The sequence below is a fragment of the Aythya ferina genome (genome assembly GCF_964211825.1).
Source record: "Aythya ferina genome assembly, chromosome: 2".
Lineage (NCBI taxonomy): Eukaryota > Metazoa > Chordata > Aves > Anseriformes > Anatidae > Aythya > Aythya ferina.
Window position 1 is genome coordinate 95868114 of NC_140297.1, and position 23571 is coordinate 95891684.

The window sequence follows — 23571 nt, forward strand, 5'->3', positions numbered from 1 at the left end:
TACCCATTCAGCCCTAAGTTGTGTGGGTTTTAGAGGATTTCTGGTCTTGGTGGGAGAGGCATCTTGCGTGCTGCAGTACCTTCTGGTCCTTAGCAATTTACAGAACCTGAAGTGTGTCCCTGTGCTCCCAACAAACCCTGGTGTCTTCCAGGCATTAAGCAGGAAGCACAGAATGCCTCTCAAATCTCAAAACCATTTATTTTGGTGGGTAGCAAACTTACCAATACAGAGAGTGCTTGAAGAAATGGGGAAGAGTGGTGATAAGTACTGACATTATTTTAAAATTCTTTCAGACGAGGGAAATCTTTAATTTATACGTTTGGCTCATCTGGAAGTTTCTTGGCATCCTTATGTTCGTTTAGAGAAGTTCATATATATTTTTATAGGAAATACATTCTGGAGCTTAATTCAAAGGTTTGCAAACCTGCTGGCTCTCCATGGAGCCAAAACCATGCATTTTTAAAATTATGTGTTTTTGTGGATTTCACTATTATATCTTGGCAGCTCTGTGGTCTTCCCGAATTATGCTTTAGTGTACATACTTCTTAGTTCTGTTACTGCTTTTTTTTCTCTTTATATATTGCTGTTTCTTCACAGTTATATTTTTACCGTCTAGCACTTGTTTTATTTTCCAAAATACAAGTATACAGTAATTTTATTTTTTTTTTTACCCCACTTCATTTTTTTTATTTCTCCTTTTTTTTCTTTCTGTAATCTGTGAGGCGTATTTTAACCATTGCTCGCTCCTATACTTGTAGTAATTTTGTGCAAAGGCAGCCACTGTACATACACTAGCCCTCCTATTATTTTTCTGTTTACATTTTTCTGGCACTGCAGAATTTTAATCATAATATTACTGTAGAAATAGGACTTCTGGAAGACCAGCTTTCTAAAAGTGTTTGCATGACTACTCCATACACACACGGTTCTTTTAAGATCCTTTAGATAGTCCTTTTTACAGTTGGTAAGTAGCATATGGACTCTTAATTTGAGAATACTTTTCTGAAAATTAACAAATTCTTTTGCACTTTGACTAAATGTAGTCCCCTTGCTTACAGATGCAAAGAGAAGAAGTACGACTACTATAGCCTGCCGAAAACATCAGTTGTGATAGCTTTCTATAATGAGGCTTGGTCAACACTTCTGCGGACTGTTCATAGTGTTCTTGAGACATCTCCAGATATACTGTTAGAAGAAGTTATCCTTGTGGATGATTACAGTGACAAAGGTAGGAAGAATAATTCTAAATAATGTTGGATTTTTTGTTTGTTTGTTTGTTTTTGTTTGTTTTGTTTTGTCAGCCAGTCCATGGGAGGAAAAGATCTGCTCTTTGGTAACACACCATGAAACTGTACAACATGGGAATCTAACTGGAAAACATTTTGTCTCTTGCATGGCAGTGAAAATCTCAAGTTCTGGATGAAATTTAGTTTTGAGTGGGGCAGCATGTTTGCTTTGCTATAGTGTGAGTGCCTGCATATACGTGTAACTGCAGTCTGGTCAGTGTGTTTCACCTTTGATAATTTGAGCATGTTTTGTGTGCTCCGAGGTTGTGATGGTGTCATTTATAGTAATAATTCACATACGAACAGACGTTCTCTTTACTTATAGGACACAAGACAATGCTGACATTTTCTATCACACGTAAATTGTGTTAAGAACAAAACTGCTACATGATAAAACCTTCACATTTGAGATACATGTAACATTTTGGAAATGAATAGCAGAGGCAAATATGAAGCATTCTGTTTCCTAAAAGAAACTGATTTTTGTCCATCTTTACCCTTTCCTTACATAGACAGGATAGCAGAATCAGAGCTCTAACTCCAAGCATCATCAAAGTACTACTGTAAGTTATATGCTCCTGGAAAAAAGGTATCCTGTAGCGTGCCATAAATGAATAAGTAAAGAACTATATTCTTTTCTTTCTTTTGTTGCAGAGCATTTAAAGGAGCGTTTGGAAAACTACGTAGCTGGTTTACGCAAGGTGCGTCTGATCCGTGCAAACAAGAGAGAAGGGCTGGTTCGAGCCCGACTGCTGGGGGCTTCTATAGCCAAAGGGGACATCCTGACCTTCCTGGACTGCCACTGTGAGTGCCATGAGGGCTGGCTGGAACCACTTCTGGAAAGGTAGAGTTATGCTCTGTCCCAACTTTGTCCTGAGGCAGAAGGAAAAGAGTCGGTTTGGCACATTCCTGCGCTCTGCAGGGGAAAAATCACTCTTCATAGACCTTTTCCAAAGGTTACCACAGTCTGGTCCCCGAGGCAATGCAAGTATTTTTCTCCTGGCAGAGGAATAGAAAATAGAAGTCTGAAAGATGAGGAGGTAGACTATTTATTTATTTATTTATTTATTTTTCTTGAGAGCCAAGCTGCTCTTTTTCTTCAGAGAAGTGAAAACTTTTCAGGAGGAGAATCCACCCCCAGCTGTGAAAACTACCTTAAGTAATGTGGTTATCAACCTGGGTGAGTAAGATGATTTTCTCAAAAGATATGGACCCTGAGACATCCTCTTTTTCAGGACAGCATACCTCATTTGACATCATTAGCAGAGTACCTGAATCAGTCCTCCTAGATACTGCATATAGAAAAACATCTCAATTTAAAACACCTTGAAAATAAATAAATCCTTTCTGCAAGATCAGTGGCTTGATTTGCATTCTGTAAAGGTCCTATATCAGGTATTGCAGATGTCAGAGATGGGCTGTGCAAACTGGAGATAGATTTCTAAGAGGAACAAACACCCCATTGTACCTTTGAGATTGTTTCTGGAGTAACTATTTTCTTCTTAGAAGTGTCTTTTTTTTTCTAAATTTCATGCCAGGTATATTCCAGATAATTGTGGGTTAACTATAAACAGCACAGATAATGTGAAGAAAGAAAAAGGATTAAAAATAAAAGAATTAGTATGAAGAAACAGAGGGCAGACTTCACTTTTCTTAGCAAGCCACTAGATGGCAGTCTTGAGAAAGAGTTCAGGTAATTCTAATGTGTAAAAAATTGCCTTCTGTAAAAAGTTATCTCTGTGTGTATCTTGGAATTGGTGCCCTTTTTGCTCTAGATGCAGATATCCATCTCTAGGGGATTGTTTGTATGGCATTGGCTCAAATGTGTGGAAGCAATGTGACAGTGTTAGCATTTTGCAGTGCAGCCACTGCTGTATTCGTAAACTGCTTGTGCATTGTACCAGCTGGTTAAATCTTAATTTACAGAAAAAGAGATGTTTTTTTCACTGACCTGATAACTGCGATCGTGTGCCAAATATTTATTTTTTTTTAAACTCCTCTTCAAGAACAAAGGTTTTTTCCATCGGATTGGGATTTTTTTCTCTCTGTGTTTGTAACCTTCTCATTGCTTTGTACATAACCTTTATGCAAGTGAGGTGGGAGACAGCAATATTTGTATAAGCCCTTTTGTGCACTTTGCCAAATAGAACTTCAGTGTAGGATTTTAGAGAAGAAAACAGCTGTGTTGCGTTTCCCCAGTGGCAACAAGAAGGGACCGTTTCATGTTTAAGGCAGTCTTTCTCTGCTCTGACAATACTTTTTTGGAGCCACTTCTGTTCTCCGCTGTATTTAACCACCACAAGGTGCTCTAATTCCAGAGAGTTGAGTGTAACAGAGCCAAAGCCCCTTGTTCAGCCTGTGGGTTTTAAGCCTCAATCCCACGAGGAACTAACTCCCCTTGAAGGATAGATACATCAGATCTTGTATGGCCAGAGAGCATGTTCTTTTTTTTTTTTTTCTTCTTCTCCCAAAGAAGAAAAACAGAACAACATGCAAATCAGAAGATGCAGGGCTAAACAAGTCCCAAAGTCAAACAAGCTACTTTTTCATTGAACTAACCAGAGATGTCTAAGACTAGCATGGAAAAGACCACTAAAGAGTGATTTAGGAGAAAAGCCTTAGCTTCAGCTTGCATGCTTGAAGTTGATCTCTTGTGGTATCAGGACAGGCCTTTCAAGAAATTAAGGCAAAGGGTCCCACTGTCTTTTGTGAGGGCAAATACTTTTGGAAAGGAATCCAGAAAACCCTGCATGGCATTGAGACATGGGAGGAAGTTTATCTCCTTGCAGAAGTAGGCTTGCAAGGGATGTCCTCAGCTCTGATGTGCTCTTAGTACTGATAAGGATCTTAACTATCTTTGCATTACATTTGCTGATAGTGATGTTATCTGCAGGACTGTCTTGTTTGTCCTTTTAACTTCCTGTGGTGGTATGGTTTCTTGAGGCCTCCTCTATAATCTAATTCCCACATGGAAACATCACATGTGGTTTATTGTTTTAAGCTCATGGCATCTTTTTGAATTACTGTAGTAGTGTTTAGTGTAACCTTTAGAAGATGATCACATTTATAAGAATAACTGTGACTTTGAGGGTCATAGACCCTAGACACCTTATTTGTCCCTGGAGAATGATTATGGCCACGCTGAAAGATGACACAGTTTTGCCTCTGAGAAAATCCAGGAATCCCACTTAAATGCTCATCTCTCTTAATATTTCAGAAGCAGCTACCTGTACAAAACAAAATAGATGTTTTTGTTGAGAATATGATGCTAGATATGACAGCTGAGCCAGATGCAGAACCTGTTATCTCAAGCCAGCTGGCATATCTCTCACTTCCACTGTCCAGGAAGAATGCTGCTTGCCAGATGCCTGCAGCTGAGTCCATCCTGGTGCATCCTCTTGATGCATCCTCAACAAAAAATTGGTGATTATTCTTGTAGCTGCTTTTCACTTGTATTGCAGTGTTAGTTGAAACAGGGCAAAATTTTGTGTTTGGTATTCACCATTGTTTTCTTTTCTTGACAGCTCTGTTTTTGAGAGAAGCTTCTAATAGAAGTCACCTTTCTCTTATTTTAAAAACATCTTAGGATTGCGGAAGAAGAATCGGCTGTCGTCTGCCCTGTTATTGATGTTATTGACTGGAATACATTTGAGTACTTGGGAAATGCTGGTGAGCCACAGATTGGTGGATTTGACTGGAGGCTGGTCTTCACTTGGCATAGTATCCCTGAAAAAGAACAGAAACGAAGAAAGTCCAAGATCGATGTGATCAGGTTAATTTTTATGCATCCTGTTCTTAAACATTGAATGTTGTGAGTACTTTTGACTTCAGTTGGAAATGTCAGGTGCTGACAAAATATGTAATAAATGAGTGCTTACCACTTATAGTTACATTACATATTTTGTTTGGTTCCCTATTTTCTGGAATAGCTCCAGGAAAAGCACCATGCTGCTGGAAAAAATATTGCTTTAAAAACTGAAATTCCTGTGTAATCTTTTGGGTGGAATCCTTATTGCACAAATAGTCACTTCTTCAGACAAACTGCCACAGACACTTATCAGCGCAAGGAAATGTTGTAACTTTGTAATTCATAATGCAGGATGTCCTCTATGCAAAACAAAGAGATCCATGTTGTAAAAAATGTATCATAGTCAACAGTGAAAAAGTGGAAAAAAAAAAAAAAATAGAAAGCAACAAGAGGTCAGAAATCATTCAGAAGACTATCTGTGCTGTAACAATAGCAGTGGCTCCTTGGTCTGTTCTCAAAGAACCCGTTTGCAAGTGCCTCGTTTGAGTTGAAATGGTGTAGTCTACCCACCACAGTTTCTGAGGGACTGACTCATAGGAGTTCATGTCAATGTCTTCATAGTGGCTTTTAATTCTGTTTGCAAGAGTTGCAATCTGTAGGTGTTACTGTACATACCTACTGTATTTTAGGAGAGGGTGGGGTAAGTTTGCAAAGGATGCATCTGGAAGATGGGCACTGTAAACAAAATCCTGAGAGCTGAGAGCATGCTGCACTCCGCTTGGAAGTTGCTGTGTTTCAGCAGTGCATTGTGAGAAATGAAGCAGCTGTTCAGCACTTTTAACGTCACGATTTTGTTAGTCCTTGCTTTTATTTATAATCTGTCATCTTATAGCCTACAACAAATACAGAGTGATTCATTCTTCCCCGTCTTTTCTAGGTCGCTTATCATGATAATAATACCCAGTACTTCACAAATATTAATGAATTTATCCTCAGCTGAGAGAAAAGAAGCTTGCTTTTTTTTTTTTTTAATGGGAAAAATGAGGCAGTAAATTAGCCCTTCTCAGCATATATTAGTCCACATACTCCAAAAAAAGTTTCAAAATAGAGTCAAAACTTTTAAAGCTGCTAGCTTAAATATGATGCTTTTTTTCTCCACGAGAAGGATTTGTTTTTGGAATGCCAAGGGGAAAACGATGAGGGATAAAGCTTCAAGGTAGTCTGAGGACCGAGCTCGGCAAGTGGTACGGTTATCTGAAGAAAGCAGCAGTGCTGAGAGGCTGATATCACTGACAGTTATGTTTGGAGAGACTAGATTTGGAGTGAGACAGAAGAGCTTGAATGTTTATGGAGATTTTTTTTCCCTTCCGTCTCACCTCATCTCTTTCCATTCTTTGAAACAACATATGACAGTATAAAACTGTTGCTTCGAAAAGATGGCTGGTAAAATTAGTTTTGACATATTAAGAATAACTGATTGTTACACCTACCATTCATTAATTTGTATATCAATAGCAATTTAGTAAAATTCATAAGTGTCAGCTGAATTTATTTCCAACCTGCATTTTTTGGTTGGCACTTTAAAGAGGGTCATTTGCTTAGATTGTAAACAATTAGGAGCAAGATTGAACATAGTTAATTTTATATACACAAGCACACACTACCCTACTGAAAGAACATCCCTTACCTGTGCTGTGGCTCAGGGCCTTGTGCCCTTTTAGTGTGCCCCGTCAGTGTGGTTTCAATCTTGGCCCCTGATTTTTTGTCAAACATAGTAAACAAACAAACAAAAAAATACAGGTGGGCAGGTCTTCTTGGAAAGGAAGAATCTCTCCAGAGGCTATATTTATTTAATTCCTCTCTGCTGATGTCTGAGAGCTTTCCCACTTGATATTAATGGGATCAGGAATGTTGTTGTTAATTGTTAAAGCACAGATCTGTGTTTGCTTATCACTTCAGGAAAATACAGGCATATATTGCACTTAGAATTTCAGAACTGACTAAAATAGTTCTGCTTATGTTCTGTTTTTTGAAGGTAAGAGGCTAGTCATTTATGGGCAGTTTCAAATATGCTGTAAGTGCAAAGATTTATCTTAACAATTTTTATCTTCTGTCATTTCATTGTTATTTTTATTTTAATACATTCTGGAGCTCGTTTGTCATATGGCTTTATTAGTAAAAAGTTAACTTCAAATGGCCTAACAGTGTAGTACCTAACTGATTAATGGCTGATTGTCACTTTGTGTTCAGAAGACTGAGAAAATGGAAAGTAAAAATGTATTTATAATCCATTGCATTGGTTCTTTAATTCATATATATATTTTTTGCTTTTAATTCAATCCAGAGTTACTGTTCTCTTTTGTAGGTCTCCAACCATGGCAGGAGGATTGTTTTCTGTCAGCAAGAAGTATTTTGATTATCTTGGTTCATACGACACAGGAATGGAAGTCTGGGGAGGAGAAAACCTTGAGTTCTCATTTAGGGTAGGTGGTTCAATTGAATGTTGTGTTTTTCATAAGCATAAAAATGTTTCTTACTTGTTTCTTCACATCCTTTTACTCAAAGAGATGTTCTGAATGTCAGCATAAAATATAAGCAGCTGTATGGTATTAGAATATGAAGTTTACATTCTGTGGCTTGAAGCAGATAGTTGGAAAGACACGTTTGTAATTGACTCTGGAGTGCTCTGTTGATAGAGAGAACAGACAGCAGCTGATGGATGTTATCAGCAGGACAGGATGAGCTAGCCTGTGTTTCTTAAAGGGTTTATTCTGTTTCATGTCAGGAAAAGTTTATGTAAAGGTTACAAAAGGCAAGGGGAAAATCTCCAGGAACTGTAGGGAGGTGCCCCATCAGAGGGTGGACCTGGGCTCAGTCAGGAAGCAGACAGATAGCTGTGCTGGAATGGAAAGGACTTAAGGGCAGAGGAAGAGAGAGATCTGAGCCAGGCCAGGCTGGAGGAGTAAAGGAGTCATGTCCTCCTCAGCTTTGCTGTTATGTGTTACTGCTGCTGATTCCCACTGCCTGTTCCTCGTTTGTCCCACGTCACTCTTAGTTTGTGGAAGTAATACAGTGGTGCTTTAAAACGTTCCCCACGGTTTTATTTTTGACTTGCAGGGAGTTCACAATTTGCCATCCACACCTTCCCTTTTTGTTTTTTCTGTTCCTCATTAGATATATTTCATGGTCATATTTGCATTTTGGGTCTGTCGCTGGATTGCAGGGGGTGGGGATTGGTGGTTTGGTTTTGTTTTTACTAGGCGAGAGCAGCTTTCAGGGATAAGTAGTATTTTTATGGTATAAAGCACTCTCACGAGGAAGGAAGCATCAGCAGAATACCTTGCTTTAGATGTCTGGCTGTTAATGGAAGAAGCGTGCAGTCTTTGTGGCTGCTGTGCCTGTCTCCTGTACTGCAGAAATCCGAGCAAAGAGGACACAAAAATTAGGGAAGAAGAGGGCTAAGGAGGACAATAAGCACTGACCCAGAAATGACATGGTTTCTTTCTGCAGGAGGAATTCTCAGTTGGGATCACTGTTTGATCTGAAGTCCTGACTGCCTCCTATTTCACATAAAGATAAGTTTCTCCAGCACTGAAGTCCAACATCACAGCTCACTCATCTCAGCAAATTCAGGGGCCTCAGCCTGAGGCTCAGAGCAGCTTACCCACCTTTGTGAGGTCTGGGAGCTTCTGAAGCAGGCATCTCCCAGCTGGCTCCAGTTCTCATGCAACCTGTATTGATGTGTGCATTACAGTAGTCTTTTCTTTCCACAGGAAGGCACTTCTCTTTGGGATAATCACTCGGTCACGGGGTCAGAAGCTACAAAATAGCTCTTGATGAAATGGTTTTTGTGCCTCCTTTTGCAAGGCTTCTCAGGCAGCTGCAAGCAGCAATGGGTTGAGTTCATACTTGCGGCCCCAAAGAATCGATGGTGCTTGTCACTGTGAAGAAGCAGTCTTAGGATAAGACACTTCATGTGGTGTAGGAGGGGGCTCCATCACTCACAATCCAAGGCAGGTTAAGCTGGAAAGCAGCCTGCTTGTGGGTGCCAACCCCAGCTCTCTTTGAGTGAAAATTGTTTTTCTTGCTTAGGAGGGATGAGGAAGGGGTGATGGCGACGAGGTAGTCATGCATTTCTGGGGAGAGATGCTTGCTCTCGTAGGGTAATGTACACACCTGGTGGTGCATCTCTTCCTTGCTTAGCTATCACAGCGTTGTAGTAGACAACTAAGGAGAGACTGGAGACTGTCAGCAGCCAGCTGCTTCGGAGAGAAAGACACTGTCTTCTGCAAACATGTAGCATCACAGTAGCAATCACATGAGGTGTGCGCATCTCTTGAGCAAGACCGGCTCTTGCAGGCACTTGTTTGTGTCTGCTAATGCATGCACAACCAGACCAAGCACCAGTGAGGAGGAGAGGATGCTGGTGTTGAAAACAGTACGGTATATACTGCCTCTCAGCAGGAAGTTGCACCTCTCCCAAAGCAGTGAGCTTGGAAGCAACAACCACAGTTGGCAGAACTGGGCGTTACAGGATCTGCTTCACGGTGCTGAAATGTCTGCTGGGATCCTGACTGTCACAGATTTGGTGACCCCAAAATGGTTTTTGTCTGACCAGTAGGAATCAGGGGTAGCACTGCCCCAGATGACAGTGCTTTTCTTCTCTGAGGTGGATTGTGGGGCTATGGGGCTTGCAGCCCAACACCAGCTCCTTGCAGAAAGCCTGGAAGATGGCCTTGTGCATGCAGTTCTTCACTCTCTGCTCTTCACACCTCACTTTTTAGGAAACTGAGGCCTGCAGACAGGACAAGGACAGGCCCAGCCCCTACCCTATATTAAAGGGAGTGCCCCTGGTCTGTCTGCTGCCTTCAGTCCAAGCTACTGCCATTGATCTATGCTGGGCTCTTGCAGACGTCTCTTTTTATGTTGCTACTTTCCTTAAACATGGGTTTGACCCCATGTGATGCAAAAGTGTGACTGAGCAATGGCTTTGCCTCATTGACCCATGGAAAGGTTTTCTTCTCAGTGACTGGTCCAAATCCCTGCAGGCTGCAGATGGACTGAGCGGCTGTCAAACTGGGGACAGACAGTTTGGCAGGGTGGACCGTGCCATGGCAGCTGCTCCAAGGGCCAGCAAATATGCCTGGGCACATTGATTACACCTGTGCAGATTGCCAGCAAGACCTAGGCATTTGGAGCCAAACCGCAGGCGACATGTTTCCTCTGTTTGATTTCAAGCCCCCCTGTGCATGCCTCCTGCAGTGAGGCTTTTTGTGGAAGGGAGCAGAGCACTAAGAAAATGTTTTTTGTGTGCTCTTCTTGCTGCTCACAGTGCTGAAGAAGGTCAAGAGGGATAAAGCAGTGCAGTGCTAATCCTCATCTGTGTGGTTTCTGGACCTAACAGACCTGAAAATGAGGAACAGGGATACTGAAACTCACTGTAAACTAATTCATTCTTCTTCTCATCTCTGAAGACACTACCCCCTTCCTAGGCACAAGAAGCAACTTGTTCTCAAGCCTCCTCTTTCTCTCACTTCGTTTATTCTAAGCTGAAGAAGTTGTCTGTGGTTTTGAGAGGTGCAATAAGGACAAAGCTTTGCCTGAAAGCTTCTGACTAAGGGAGACTGAGGCTGTGTGCTGAATGCAGAATCGAGTCAATGTGCCTTGATTTGGGGTAGCATTAAGCTATTTGGCTAGATAAAACTTCACTTCATGGGCATAATGGGCACTGAAGCTCCTCTTCCGAAGGGATGCAAAGCAATGCCCTCTCATCTCCTTTGCCAATTGAGCTGGTTGCAGATTTTTTATTTATTTATTTATTTTCTACACTGCAGTGCCACTAGCAGGGAAGTTTTCTTCTGGGGAAGGCTGGTATGTCTGTGATCTGTCCTTTCACCCACTGTCACAGCACAAAGGAAAAATGCATGTATTCAAAAAGGCAAAATTACTTACTGCTAAATCATTTTTTTATATATATATAATTTCCTTGTCTGTTGGTCCTGCTGCAACTCGAATTGAATGGTCTCTTCTCTAATCTTTTTGTATTGTTTCACAGTGTGGAAATTTCTTCTGCAATAGCAGTAGCTTGCGTGGGCTAGGGGACAGGCTGCATCCCCCTGTCTTTGTTCAGGATGTACCATCTTTTTCTTTTTTTTTTTTTTCTCTTTCTTTCTTTCTGGAGAGTCCTAAAATGCTACCATGGAGAATGTAGCTCATAGGGCAAACTACTTTCTTGACACCAATTTGGTTTTCTTATTTAGCATTTGTTGACCCAGCAATTGGGTCACTTCTCCAAAGAGCTTGGCAGGGACAGGGCTCCCAAGGTGAGAGCTGTACTGTTATTGTTATTCTTTCCTGATGCAAGCATTCATCCCTGTAAAGAAAAGAAAAGATGTTTATAGCCTGTGTACATCAAGATGAAAGTGAAAGTAAAACCAATGTCACCTTGTTTTCTTCTTGTGGTGGGGAAAAAAAAGGTATGCTTTTATAATCAGACCTGCTAGTTAGACAGACCTAGCAGAGAAACATATTTGCATGCACATGAGCAGGCAAAGTATAAATGAAATCTAATGTGCCTCTCTATATTACAGGATGTGGAAATAGTTTCAGGGGAGAAGCTTCCACAGAGTCACTTATTTAGCTCTTAGTGATCAAATTTGGTGTCTCTGTTGAATTCCTTGATTTACTTTCAGCTCTCCATTTGTACCTGATTCTAGATAGAAGTCAAAATGTGCTTTCTTTTAAAATAAATAAATATTTTGAAGAATCAGCTGAAATATATCTCATTTTTATTTTGTAATAGTAAGACAGGAACTTTTAAACCTTTTTAATGAAGGAAGAAGAATTTAATGAGCACCGCTTAGCAACCTACAGTTATTTTCTGAGGGAAATCCAGAATTTTAATTACTGAAAATTCAGATGTGGAATTCTCACTTTAGCAGCAATTTAATAAATAGTTGGGCTGCTTTACTCCATTTAAATCAGACTTTATTATGGAAGAGTAGAAGAAAATGTATTTTTTGTTTTTAAAACTCCACACTTTTGCTTCAGTAGGCTTTCTGGTCCATTGCTCACATGTTCTTGTTGAAAACAGACTGATCAAAACACAAATCATCAATGAAAAACGCTTATATGGAAATTGATAGACTTTAATAAATTTAATGGACCTTAATATTTGCTGACAAAATTTTCGTCTGATAAATTTCAGTTTTAAAAACTATAATCTTAGATATAAAAATTATAATGTAAAATAGCTATGGTTTTGAAACAAAATCTCAATAAGGGAGGTCCTAAAGTGAAAGTGGTTGACTAATTTTCTAGTGGCTTTTGAAACAGCAGTAACTTTTATTTGAAAAAATGCAAGTTGTTTAAGAGATCAGTATGGAACCACGGGTTTGCTGTGTAACTCCTTTAATCATTTTTCTGTTCAAAAGAAAACCACACTGGTTTCCCATATGAGAAAAAGACCAGAGAAACCTCCTATGAAAGCCAAGAAATCAGTTTAAATCCAGGCAGTGAAGATTGCACAGTGCTCTGCACGGTTGTGCAATGAATTACCTATACTTTTAGGAAAACCTTTAAGTTGTTTTAAAAGTAAACATATGTATTAGAGGGCTTAAATTTTGTCAGTAAGCACAGTGTTGTGCCATGCATAGAAGTGTTTGTCAGTCTAACATCATTATCCAAAACCAAACCAGCGGAACTGAGACAACTGTCATTGATCTCTAAATTATGATATTTGAGAGAAATCACAAGTAACTTACAAAAATAAATTAGCCTTCTGAAGGCAACATCCATCTTGAGTGTGCTGGAGGCCTTCATCTGTAGTGACTTCTGGCTCCCTAAAAATTCTGGGAGAGCTGGGGGAAGGCCTACTACCGATCTGTTGTCATTGTTAAGAACAAAGGTTTCATTTTCTGCCTCATAGTTTTCCCACCTGCTGCATTTATTTCCATAACAGGTAATTAAATATGTATGCATCATACAAAAGGGTCGTCAGGCAGCAAACCTCTGTACCCCTTAAGCAACTCTTAGCCTAATTTCCTTCTCCTCCATTTACTTGGGAAACACGAGTTGCCACCTACACGTGGTTGAATAAGTGAGGAGAATTAGCTCACTGGAGTGCTGGCTTGCAAAAAACTTCTAAAGAAAGTCTGTGGGAGACATTGGTGATAGCCTCAAGGTTGTCCAAGTGCAGCAACGTGTCTTCCCTTTCCTCCCACCTGACTAAAACTCAAGAACCATGTATCAGGCACCCTTTAGAAACTAGGAGCTTGCCACGTTGTGCTGATGCGCAGCGTTACGTGGCAGGCACCTGGCTGTGCTTTCCTTTCATTAGCTCAAGCTGGAGATCCAAAATGATGGTAGGGATGTGGCCATGGGGTTGGACTGCAAAAGGTCTGTTAGAAACATTGGCCTCAGTTTTCAAGGGCAAGGAGTATAATTAGGGAAATTTGTACAGAGTGCTGCGACTAGTGTCCCTGCTTGGCTTCTACCTGCTCTGGTGTACGTCTCCTGGCCTGGTGAGCCAGAGCCCTGAGTTCTGCCAGTTCCCCATTAAGCCTCATGTACTTTCCTCAACCACAAGTAGAAATACTCATTTACTTAGACAGGGATGGGCTTATTTCCTCAGATACTGTTTGGCCTACCATGGGTCAGTTACAGGATTTGTTTGACTTGTGTGTTGGGTCTTGGGTTCCTGTTCCAGTTGTCTTACTAAAAAGGTTAGTCACATTTTATGACTAGGCACCCACACCTCTATTCTGATATGGCGAATATACAAATGGGAGCACAAGTAATTGTATTCCACCATGACAAGCTTACAAGTTTTGACAAGTCAGCTTGCCAGTAGAATACAGGCAAAGAAAGGTTAAGTTTCTGGTAGCTGTCATCAGTTTCTTTCTGAGGAGGCTATTTGTCTGATTAATTTGGACTAGAAATATGGCACTTTTGTTAATAATGCCTGTATAACTTGAATAGTAGACTGCATTTAGGTCTGTAGAAATATTGCAGACCCTTTCCTACTTTGCCTTTAGAGAAAATAAAACTAAGAAAAGGATAAAACCAGTAGTGTTACTCCCAGTGATCTGCTCTGAGTTCATGAGCAAGCAATTTAATCCACATTATTCACTAGATGAGAAACAAAATTATTGCATACGTTGCTTATAATACTCTGTGATGTTCTTGAGGAAAGTATTGTCCTTGCAAAGGTGTGTTGTCCCTCTATCCTTGTGCTTACGAAGACTGAAATTAATGGTGCACAATGTATCTTCTTTGTTCAGATATGGCAGTGTGGAGGAAGTCTTGAGATCCACCCATGCTCACACGTAGGCCACGTTTTCCCCAAACAAGCTCCCTACTCACGGTCTAAGGCTTTGGCAAACAGCGTACGTGCAGCTGAAGTGTGGATGGATGAATATAAAGAGCTTTATTACCATCGAAACCCACACGCTCGCCTGGTGAGTTAAAGTCCATTGTTCTTGGAATTGGAGTTGAATTTCTTTTCAATGAAATAACTGATAATTTAACTAATGTTTAATGTGAAGGGCTTTTTAATATTTATTATTCTGAAACATTTTCCCAAACAGTGAATAAATGTATATACAGTAATTCTTTAATTTCTTAGGAAAATTAGAAATTCGGTAAGTTGGGAAGGTGGCTAAACTTGTGGCAATAATGGATGAATGAATAAATAAACAAAAGAATAAAGTTAAGCAATTGACCCAAGAAAGGAGGAACTGTTTATCTTGAAATGTATGCTTCTGTGAAACAGGTGATCTGGTGATCCAAGATTCTATTGATTTAAAATATATATATATATATAAATAAAATTGCAGAACAGAAACACAATGCAAGTTAACACAGTTCAATAGGCAGTAGATCTTTAAGAGAACAGCTTGGTAATAATATTTAGTAAGATCACCGGTCTTGCGTTAATGGTGAAACTTTGTGTTGATGTAAAACAAAATGGATTTTCCCAAGTTTAATTTACCGTTGCACAACGTTCAATTTAAATAAACAAACAAACAAAAATAAAATAAAATCAATGTTGAAAACATTAAGTTGATGAAAATCAATTCTGGAAACTCTGATGAAAATAATTTTATTGGAATGTTTGCAGTGTCTGCTCTGTTAGGTTTTTTGTTTTGTTTATTTTTTTTTTTAAGTTAATATTTTTATTTTCAGTGAAGAAGAAAATATGTTAATTGGTTAGCAAGATATTTCAGTAGATGAATAGTGTAAAATTCGAGTAGGTCAGAACAGTAAAGGAGTGTGCAAATTGGTAGCTCACTTATAAGAAGGGGCCTGTAGGCTGGAAGGCAGAAACAAGCTGTGCAGCACATGCTGCTGGACACCCACCTCTGACTACACCTGACCAGAACTGAGAGACGGGACAGCGGGTTTCTGATATGTGAGTGTCCCATATCCCAGCAGAAATGCCTGTGACAAGAATATTCTTTTAAAAACATGGTGATTTGAAGAAGTGCTGGAGTAGGCTGGGGGAGACTTTCTTTAGCTTCCACCTCATGTTCCTTCAGATTAAACTGGGCAATTAGGTTATTATAGTTTATGTATTAATAATAATTGTTTTAACTTAACATCATAAACTGCATTTACGTTTTATCCTTGGAGTCTGATGTTGAGAGAAGTATGTTTTTTGTGTATCCAAAGACTTTGGAAGTTCACAGGCAACACTAGCCTGATTCTGCGTGTCATATGCAAAGAGGAAACAGCAATACATACTGGCAGTTTTTCTTGTTAAGTTCTGGGTGGCTGATGCCTGTCGTGACAGAACTTTAAAGGTTATTTGCGTGCTAGTAACATAAGTTTCGCATATTGGCTTGCTTGTAACATGGTGGCTGTAAGCTGAGACTCTTGCATTTATTTTTTTCATGTATCAAAGCTGCCACCAATGCGTTGTGGTTTCCATAATATTCTGTGCACCATAGGCTTCAACAGCTGAATTCAGAACCTTTTACTTCATCTAGCCCAAGCATGCAGTTCCACAGTATAATGGAAAAAATGATTGATGCTAAGGCCGTGGAATCTGGTTCTGTAAAGTTTTGCTTTAAGATTAATGTTCAGACCTTGGAACTAATATGTCATGCTGTTTGTTTATTCAAGCAGGCATCCCTGCCTCTGTTTTACATCTGCTTTGTGTTTTCAGTGATATTTCCACAGTTTTGAGAAAAGCAAATATATTTTTGGTGTGATAAAAGAGTGTGTCAAGTGACCTGCAAGAGTCTGGAGACTGCAAACACTAAATCATGCCTGAGTGTCTGAAGTCCCTAGTCAATATAAAGATAGATTTGGAAGATAGGCTTGAAAAGATGTGAACTGTGCTCCCATCTGTAGACAGGAGAAAGTCTACATTGAAGGTCTTTCTCTGAAGATTTAAGATTTCACACGCCCCCACCCAAAAAATACCCACGTGAATTTTGAAGGAATCCCTGGCAGATTTTACAAATCTCATCAGTTAAGTGGAAAAATGTTTTTATAGGTAATTTACAAATGGATGATGGAATAATTTAAAATTCTCAAGATTCATTCACTGCTTTTGAGATTTTCAATTATCCAGCTAAAAGAAGTGTATTTTTCACTACACTTTCTCAGTTTCAGCAATCTGTATTCAGGGACTTCCTCACTTGCAGATATTCTGGAGTTTTCTCAGACTGACTGTCTTCTAGAACGTTTTAAAATTCTGTGTGCACCATTCCAGTTCCTTTTTTGTCAACATTTTACAAATGGAAGAATAATGAAATCAAGTGCAGCACCCAAACATGGGGATTTTTCCTGGTTAAAAGTCCTACTTATCACTTTAGCATACGGTTCCTAATAATGTATACAGATAATTTAAAAGGGAGCATCTGTTCTGGTTTTTTAATTATTATTTTTTTCTTTCAGGAACCATATGGAGACGTGACAGAGAGGAGACTCCTCCGAGAGAAGCTGAAATGTAAGGACTTCAAATGGTTCTTGGAGAACGTGTACCCAGAGCTTCACGTACCTGAGGACAGACCAGGCTTCTTCGGCATGGTATGTGGTGGCTGGGAACGGGCTTCCTCGCAATTCCCTGAGCTCTCCTGCTAACTCACTATGAAGGTATTTTTATGCCAAAAACAGTTCAGAAATTTGATAGAGTTTAGTTAGAATTGGTAGGCTTCAAAATGTGGTTTCTATCAGAATCTTTACATGAGGGGATACTATTTATAAAGGAGTTCTGTGAGAGAGTGGGAGAACTGGTAACATTGCCATGAACTACACCTTCAAAATGACATCTTGAGAGTGTTAAAGCAAGCAAAGGATGACGTTTTAATTTCTTGAAACGTTGCATAACACACACACACACAAAAAAAAAAAGTACTGAAGTATTTTGTTCAAGTTTTCAATTTGAAAGTAGACAGTGTGCCTTGACACATGTATTTGTATGTTTTATCTGATTAAAATTGATGATCGATCATACAGAACTCGCTATATCAATACCAATGTGTTAATTTTTAATCTGGAGGTCACTTTTGACCAGCATTGGTTCGTAAGCAATTTTCGTTGGCTCAATATGAGAATTCTCTTATTTTTGAAGAGACAACAACTTTCTATGCTATTTGCAACTTACAAATAAATAAAAATTATAGCATCACGTATATTATGTTACTGTAATCTCATTTGGAAGGGATAAAGACAGATAATGAAGCAAATACTGTTTCCTCTGAAAAATCAACATATACCTGCTACATGTCATATCAGGAAGATGAGGCTTCACCTTTCTGCCTGGCAAAGATGTATAACATACCTCCCTGATTACACATGCCACATTGACTTTTAGGTACTTTTGTTGTATCTCAGTCACTCTGCAAATTTAGCTAAGCTGCATTCCAACACTGCTTCATCACATGCAGACAGTATCACAGCAGCCCTGGCTTGCTGTTGTCTGCACTCCAGTTACTCAGTTTCTGCTGGGTCGTCTTTGGAGGAGGGAAAGAGACTGATCATTGTGTGCATACAAAACAGATAGGAACCACATCTCCCTGCAGTCTTCTTTAATAGCTTTGTTACCTGTTGAATGAAAAAGATTCAAATAGGGAAACAGCACAGTTTCCCCCAGGGAGCTACATTTCCCTCTGGGTGAGCATCAGTCAGCAGCAATGTAGCAAAATCCACGAGGAGCCTCTAAAAGTGAAGCCACCCTGTTCCACTTGTCTTTGAGCTTGCACTAGAATTGGAAAAACTATGTGATCACTGGTAGGAAGGGTAGTATCCACTATTATCTAACACCTCCCCTCTGCCTCCATCCTTCACCTGCCAAAAGAAAGCCTAGACTCATGGTGGTGATAGCGTTTCTCCCTTCTTGGGAAGGGAAGAGATTTGTGCAGTTCTTTCCATGATTAACTGTGTGTGTCATCCTCAAGAAAGGTGTCTAGGACAATACCTCGAAAAAATAATTCTTGTTCAGAGCTCCTGAAGGTATCAACAGGGTAATTTAGGTGTGCTCTATATATTTCTCTAAAAACAATTCGTAAATGCTGTCATCTAGTTGTGAGCATAATGAGAATACACCATTTTCTGGCAGGAAGAGTTTAAAATGTGATTAAAGTACAGTTATACTCTAAAAAAGTGACAGTACAAAAATGACACCTACTGATTCAACTGATTTGTGGATACTGAGTCCCATCTGCTAACTTCAATGAATCATTGATCGTGTTCTTTACTCCTGTGTTAGCTGTGTAGTGTTTTTTTTGGTTCACAAAATACGGTGTTTAAAAGTTTTGGCTTTGTTAACATCTCTGCTTAGCGTGAGGTTATTTAATTGTTCAAAGAAATTGCCAAGGGAAATGGGGATTTCTCTCTTCCTTGAAAATCTTTATACTGAAATTGAAAATCTTTCTAAGATTACCCATAGGTCAGCCACAAAATAATGAAAGAAATGCAGGAATTGTTGAGTGGAACTCAGTGTCCTGCACTGGCAGCTAGACACTTGTGCTAGCGTTTTTCTCTTGATACCTCGATAAATTTTTAAATTCTCTACCACAATTGGTTGTCTGAAAATGTCTGCTGCCTACAACTTTATTCAAACATACAGATTTTTTTTGAATATTTTTGCTTGAGTCACGATTACCTTCTTACAAACTACCTGAGGCATAGAAATAGGGAAGGGTATCTCACTAATAAAATTCCTATGCTTCATACCAAAACCATTTAGCAACAGTAAATCTGGAATGTCACAATGCTGCTTTCACTAGGTACTCTGAACAGAATCATACTTTGAGAAGGGGTACTATGAATATTACTCGTGTTCTTCTTTGTGATTTTTTTTTTTTTAATTTAAGTCAGATTTTTCTTTAAAGTTCCAGTGCTGGAACAGTGAAGTTCAAGACTTAAATTTTCCCCTTTTATATTATCTCAAACATTTGGAAAAAGTTTAAATTGCTGTATGAGATACCAACATTAGATAGAAAATACCATAAGGACAAATTCCATAAAAATATCTTAACAAAACTCCATTTGATCAAAACCCTTTCTCACATAGCATCTGTGCAGGAGCACCTTGTAAGTTCCTATTCACTATTTTCACTGAAGAGTAAGGAAAATTTGGAGAAGTCAATCTGGCTTCCCATCTGAACTCCCAGCACTGTTTAGCACAGTGGCATGGTGAAACAAAGCACGCTAGAAACTTTGAGAGCTCTTGCTGAGAGTGCAGGGAGTTTCTTCCTGGGACACCTCAGCTGCCAGGTTATGGCCATAGTCATGGTCCATCTCCTTCCTTGGCTCAAGCCACCTGCCTTTTTAAAATAATTTTTAAGCCTTGGATAGATATACACATCCTTGGGCTCTGGAGTGCATGTGCAGCTCTGGAGCTCTGCGTGGGCCATAAATTAAACCTTTTGACTTTGATTCTGTTGGTGGTGGTTTGTTTTTGCAGGAGTGAAGTTGGTAGGCACCTAATGGGCTGAAATACCAAGACGTCAGTGTTTCTGGAAAGGCTCTCCTGTTTCTCTCGTTCTTTAGATTGGTTTGGCCATCCTTGAGTACGCAGCCATCAGCAAAGTCTGTGCTGTGCCGGTGCTTCAGTTGGTGTGGAGTCTTTAAAAGACCTGAACCCCACCTGTGCTCTGTGCCGATTGTCCATCTAGGTAGCCCAGGCTAGGTCTGTTCACAAACACTAGCTTGCAGTGGCTGGTGTGGGCACCTCTAGGAAGGGCTCTGAGCCACCCTGGGTTTAATATCAGCACTCTGACACTGCTGCACTGTGCAGTTATGTGAAAATAGGGGGACTGGGCAGTGCTGTGACCTTTTGCTGTTAGTGGTAAGTGGAAGTGCACAGCTACAAAGCAAGGGAATATTCACACTGACTGTGAAGCAACGAAGCTGATAGATATCTATTATAACTATCTAGTCCATGACTCTTCACCACCTATCCTTAAAGACATCTGTGACCAACTGAGTCAACCGAGAGATCAAAAACTTTTTGATTTGTAGAATTTGTCACTTGAGATTGAATTGGTACCTAAGATATTACCACTGACTAGATCTTGAGATTCGATACCCATCATAGGCAAGTATGCAGGATTTTGCATGGTCCAGGGGCTTTTCCACCACTTTGTTGGCTGTGCAGTCTCTTAAAGCTTGAGACAGACTTTTTTAAGGAAGCAGGAGAAATTCAAGTGTTTGATACTAATCTCAAGTGAACACAATACAGCTTGAGATGTGCTTGTATATTCTTGAGCTTCCTAGAGAGATCTCCACTTGCTGAGGTGAGCAGCTGAATTGCAACAACAGTGTCATATCATCAATTCATTCAGACAATCTTAGTCATCAATGTCGTACACGCAGTTCAGGAGTTAACAGAAATCTGAGGATATTACACTTTTTTTTTTTCTTCCAAAAAGGTGATATGAAAATAGCATGCACTCAATAAAATCGTTCCCTGTGACTGCTGGAATTACCTTAGACGTAAAAGTTTACGCTTGGTCAGTACCATGAAGTTGTTGGCTTGCTACAATTTCATGTCGTATTGTGTCACGGGATATTTTCTGCCCATGCCAATAATGCATCAATACCAGTGCCAAGGCGGAGGAATAAAGAGGATTCTCTTCTATTCTGTGGATGAAAAGGAAGGTTGTCTGTGCTCCACTGTCTGCGTTTATCAAATAGCATCCTGAAGTTTTAATGTAAAAAATCTGTTGTTGATTCAGTGCTTACAATCATATGAAATTGATTTTATCTTTTAAAATAATAATTAAAAAAAAGGCAAAGAATTATTTACAGATATTGCTATAGTTATATGCAAGTGTTCAGAAATTAGGAAAAAACAGACTAACTACATTTCTACAAGTAGTGAAAGGTAAAAGTCTCAACTGATTATTTCAGTAGTTGCTGTTTATTTTCTGCCCCACCCTCCAAACAGAACAGTAGCTAATTGGCATTGTAAAGTAGACATGCAGTGTTTCACCACTAGACAAGGGTGGAGAAAAGGCACAGCCAGTAATACAGCATGGGCAGAACTTTTTAAAACTGAACTCTGTGTTTTAATGGCAAGGTGATCAACATTTTTCTTGCTTCTGTTTCTCTAATGCAGCATTCAGCAAAAGAATTGAGGTAAGTCATGGAGAAAATTTTGTTCTTATTGCATGACTTGTTTACAGGGGATATTGAAACAAAGATAGCTTCAGCAATGAATGGATGATTACTATTTTGATAGAACTACTGTATGTAAAAAGAACTTAAACTGTCTATTCTCATTTAACAAGAGAAACACTGTTTTAACAAATTCTCCTAGACTTTTTTCAGCCTAGGAACAGACCGCTAATTTTTCAGCGGAAACGATGTTGAGATCAGATTTTCAAATCTGATTACTTTCAAATCGTTGTCATCTCAGATCAGGTCATTTATCTATTTATCAGGTCATCTGCTGTCCTCACACGTAAGGTATAAAACATCTATTTGGTTTCCTGATAAAGTGTGGGTATGAAAGAACATCTACCAATCTGAGAAAACAAGCTAAAATAACCAGGTAGAAATGTGGACTGTGTATGTTTAGGAATATGTCTGCATATATCACAAGTATATATGCCTCAAAGAAGAAAATGAGAGAGCAAATGAGAGTAACATCATATGAGTACAGAATGAGTTTTAAACAATCTGAAGTGGAGCTTAAGCTAGTAGTCTTTTATACAGCTTTTTTTTTTTTTTTTTTTTTTTTTTTTGTTGGTTGGGCATCGTGTAACGTGCATGGGAGAGCATTCTTGTGCCCAAGCTGTGGTAGTTCTGGTGGTGCATGGCATTTTAAAATAAGTTATTTAAATTAAAAGCCACAAAAAGCACATGCTACAGCAAATGCCAGGGAATGACAGTGAAGGGCACACACTTGGAGTGATAGCAAAGGCTTCAGGTTGTCTGGAAAGGCACCAAGGACAAGTCCTTTGCTACGATCATCTTCCTCCTGGAGTCAGTAGACTGTCAAGCAAAGTCATACATTGCTAAAAATACTAACGAGAGACCCTCTGATCTTTCTTTCCTGTTTTTGGTTTTCTTTTTTTTGGTAAATGTAGTTCTTGCCTAGTGTTACGAAGGTAAATAAAGTGCCTCCTTTTGACAGCTCAGAATTGAGGTGCAATAGTATATCGTATTCCCATCAAACCAAGCAGCGTTGCCCGTAGAAAGAATGGCCAGAGGATTTATTTCACTTCTGGTGTACTTGGATGCTAAAAATAAGAACAAATTTTTATAATATGCAAAATTTGGACGTTCAATAAAACAACAAGTTTGATGAAAAATTGCACCAAGTGCATAGTGATATCATGTTCAGAAAGGAATTAAAAGGCAAAGCCTGCAGTCTTACATTTATACATTAGCCGAATTTATACATTTACACGTTAGTGGGTTTGCCAAAAGAGGTGGAAGACTGGGGGAAGGACGTGCAGGGGAAAAGGAGGTAAAGATTGCTCAGTGCAGGAGAACTGGCTGTCCCTGCTCTATCCTCCTGCTACTTTTTCTCTCTCTCCTATAACACGGCAGCTTCGTGGGCAGTCGTGGAAATCCTTCCCGTAGGCCTCCTCCTTCAGGGAGCGGGAGGAAGACGAAGAGCCTCTAGCTCATCTTCATAGGACCAAGCCACCATGGAGGGCCAATGCACCATGTTTTTTTCTCCCTGCCCCCAGTATGTTCATTCCTCCCGGCTTGGGCTCACAGCCAAAGCACACTGAGTGCTGGGAGCTGGCTGCTTGTCAGCAGGAGTGGGTACAAAGCAGTAGAAGGAAGACATCAGGTAGTAATAAAAATCAATGCTGGGGAAGTAAAATATATGTAGAACACAAGTGTTACATTTTTTTAGGTCTGTGGTTTGTTCTGCGGTGTGCTTGGGTCTTCTGGGGTTTAGTTGGTTGGATTTAGCCTTTCGTAATTCCTTTGTGTCTTGCTTTTTCTCTGAAGTAAGAATGAAGGATATAATTATGGCTACCAGCGAAGAGAAGTGAAATTGCACCCTGCTGAAGTAACTTCTGAAATTTGCTCTGCTTGTTCTTTTTGTCTGTGATATAATTA

General features: G+C 39.6%; 1 protein-coding gene across 1 annotated transcript in view; it reads left to right on the forward strand.

Annotated features, from left to right (window-relative positions):
* Window positions 1-23571, forward strand: part of GALNT12 (polypeptide N-acetylgalactosaminyltransferase 12) — a 47232-nt gene that overhangs the window by 11492 nt on the left and 12169 nt on the right. Inside the window, exons 2-7 of the mRNA XM_084511234.1 lie at window positions 1059-1228; window positions 1941-2130; window positions 4873-5058; window positions 7400-7517; window positions 14316-14492; window positions 16939-17070. Of these exons, the coding sequence (XP_084367360.1) occupies window positions 1059-1228; window positions 1941-2130; window positions 4873-5058; window positions 7400-7517; window positions 14316-14492; window positions 16939-17070 (973 nt within the window). The remainder of the gene's footprint in view (window positions 1-1058; window positions 1229-1940; window positions 2131-4872; window positions 5059-7399; window positions 7518-14315; window positions 14493-16938; window positions 17071-23571) is intronic.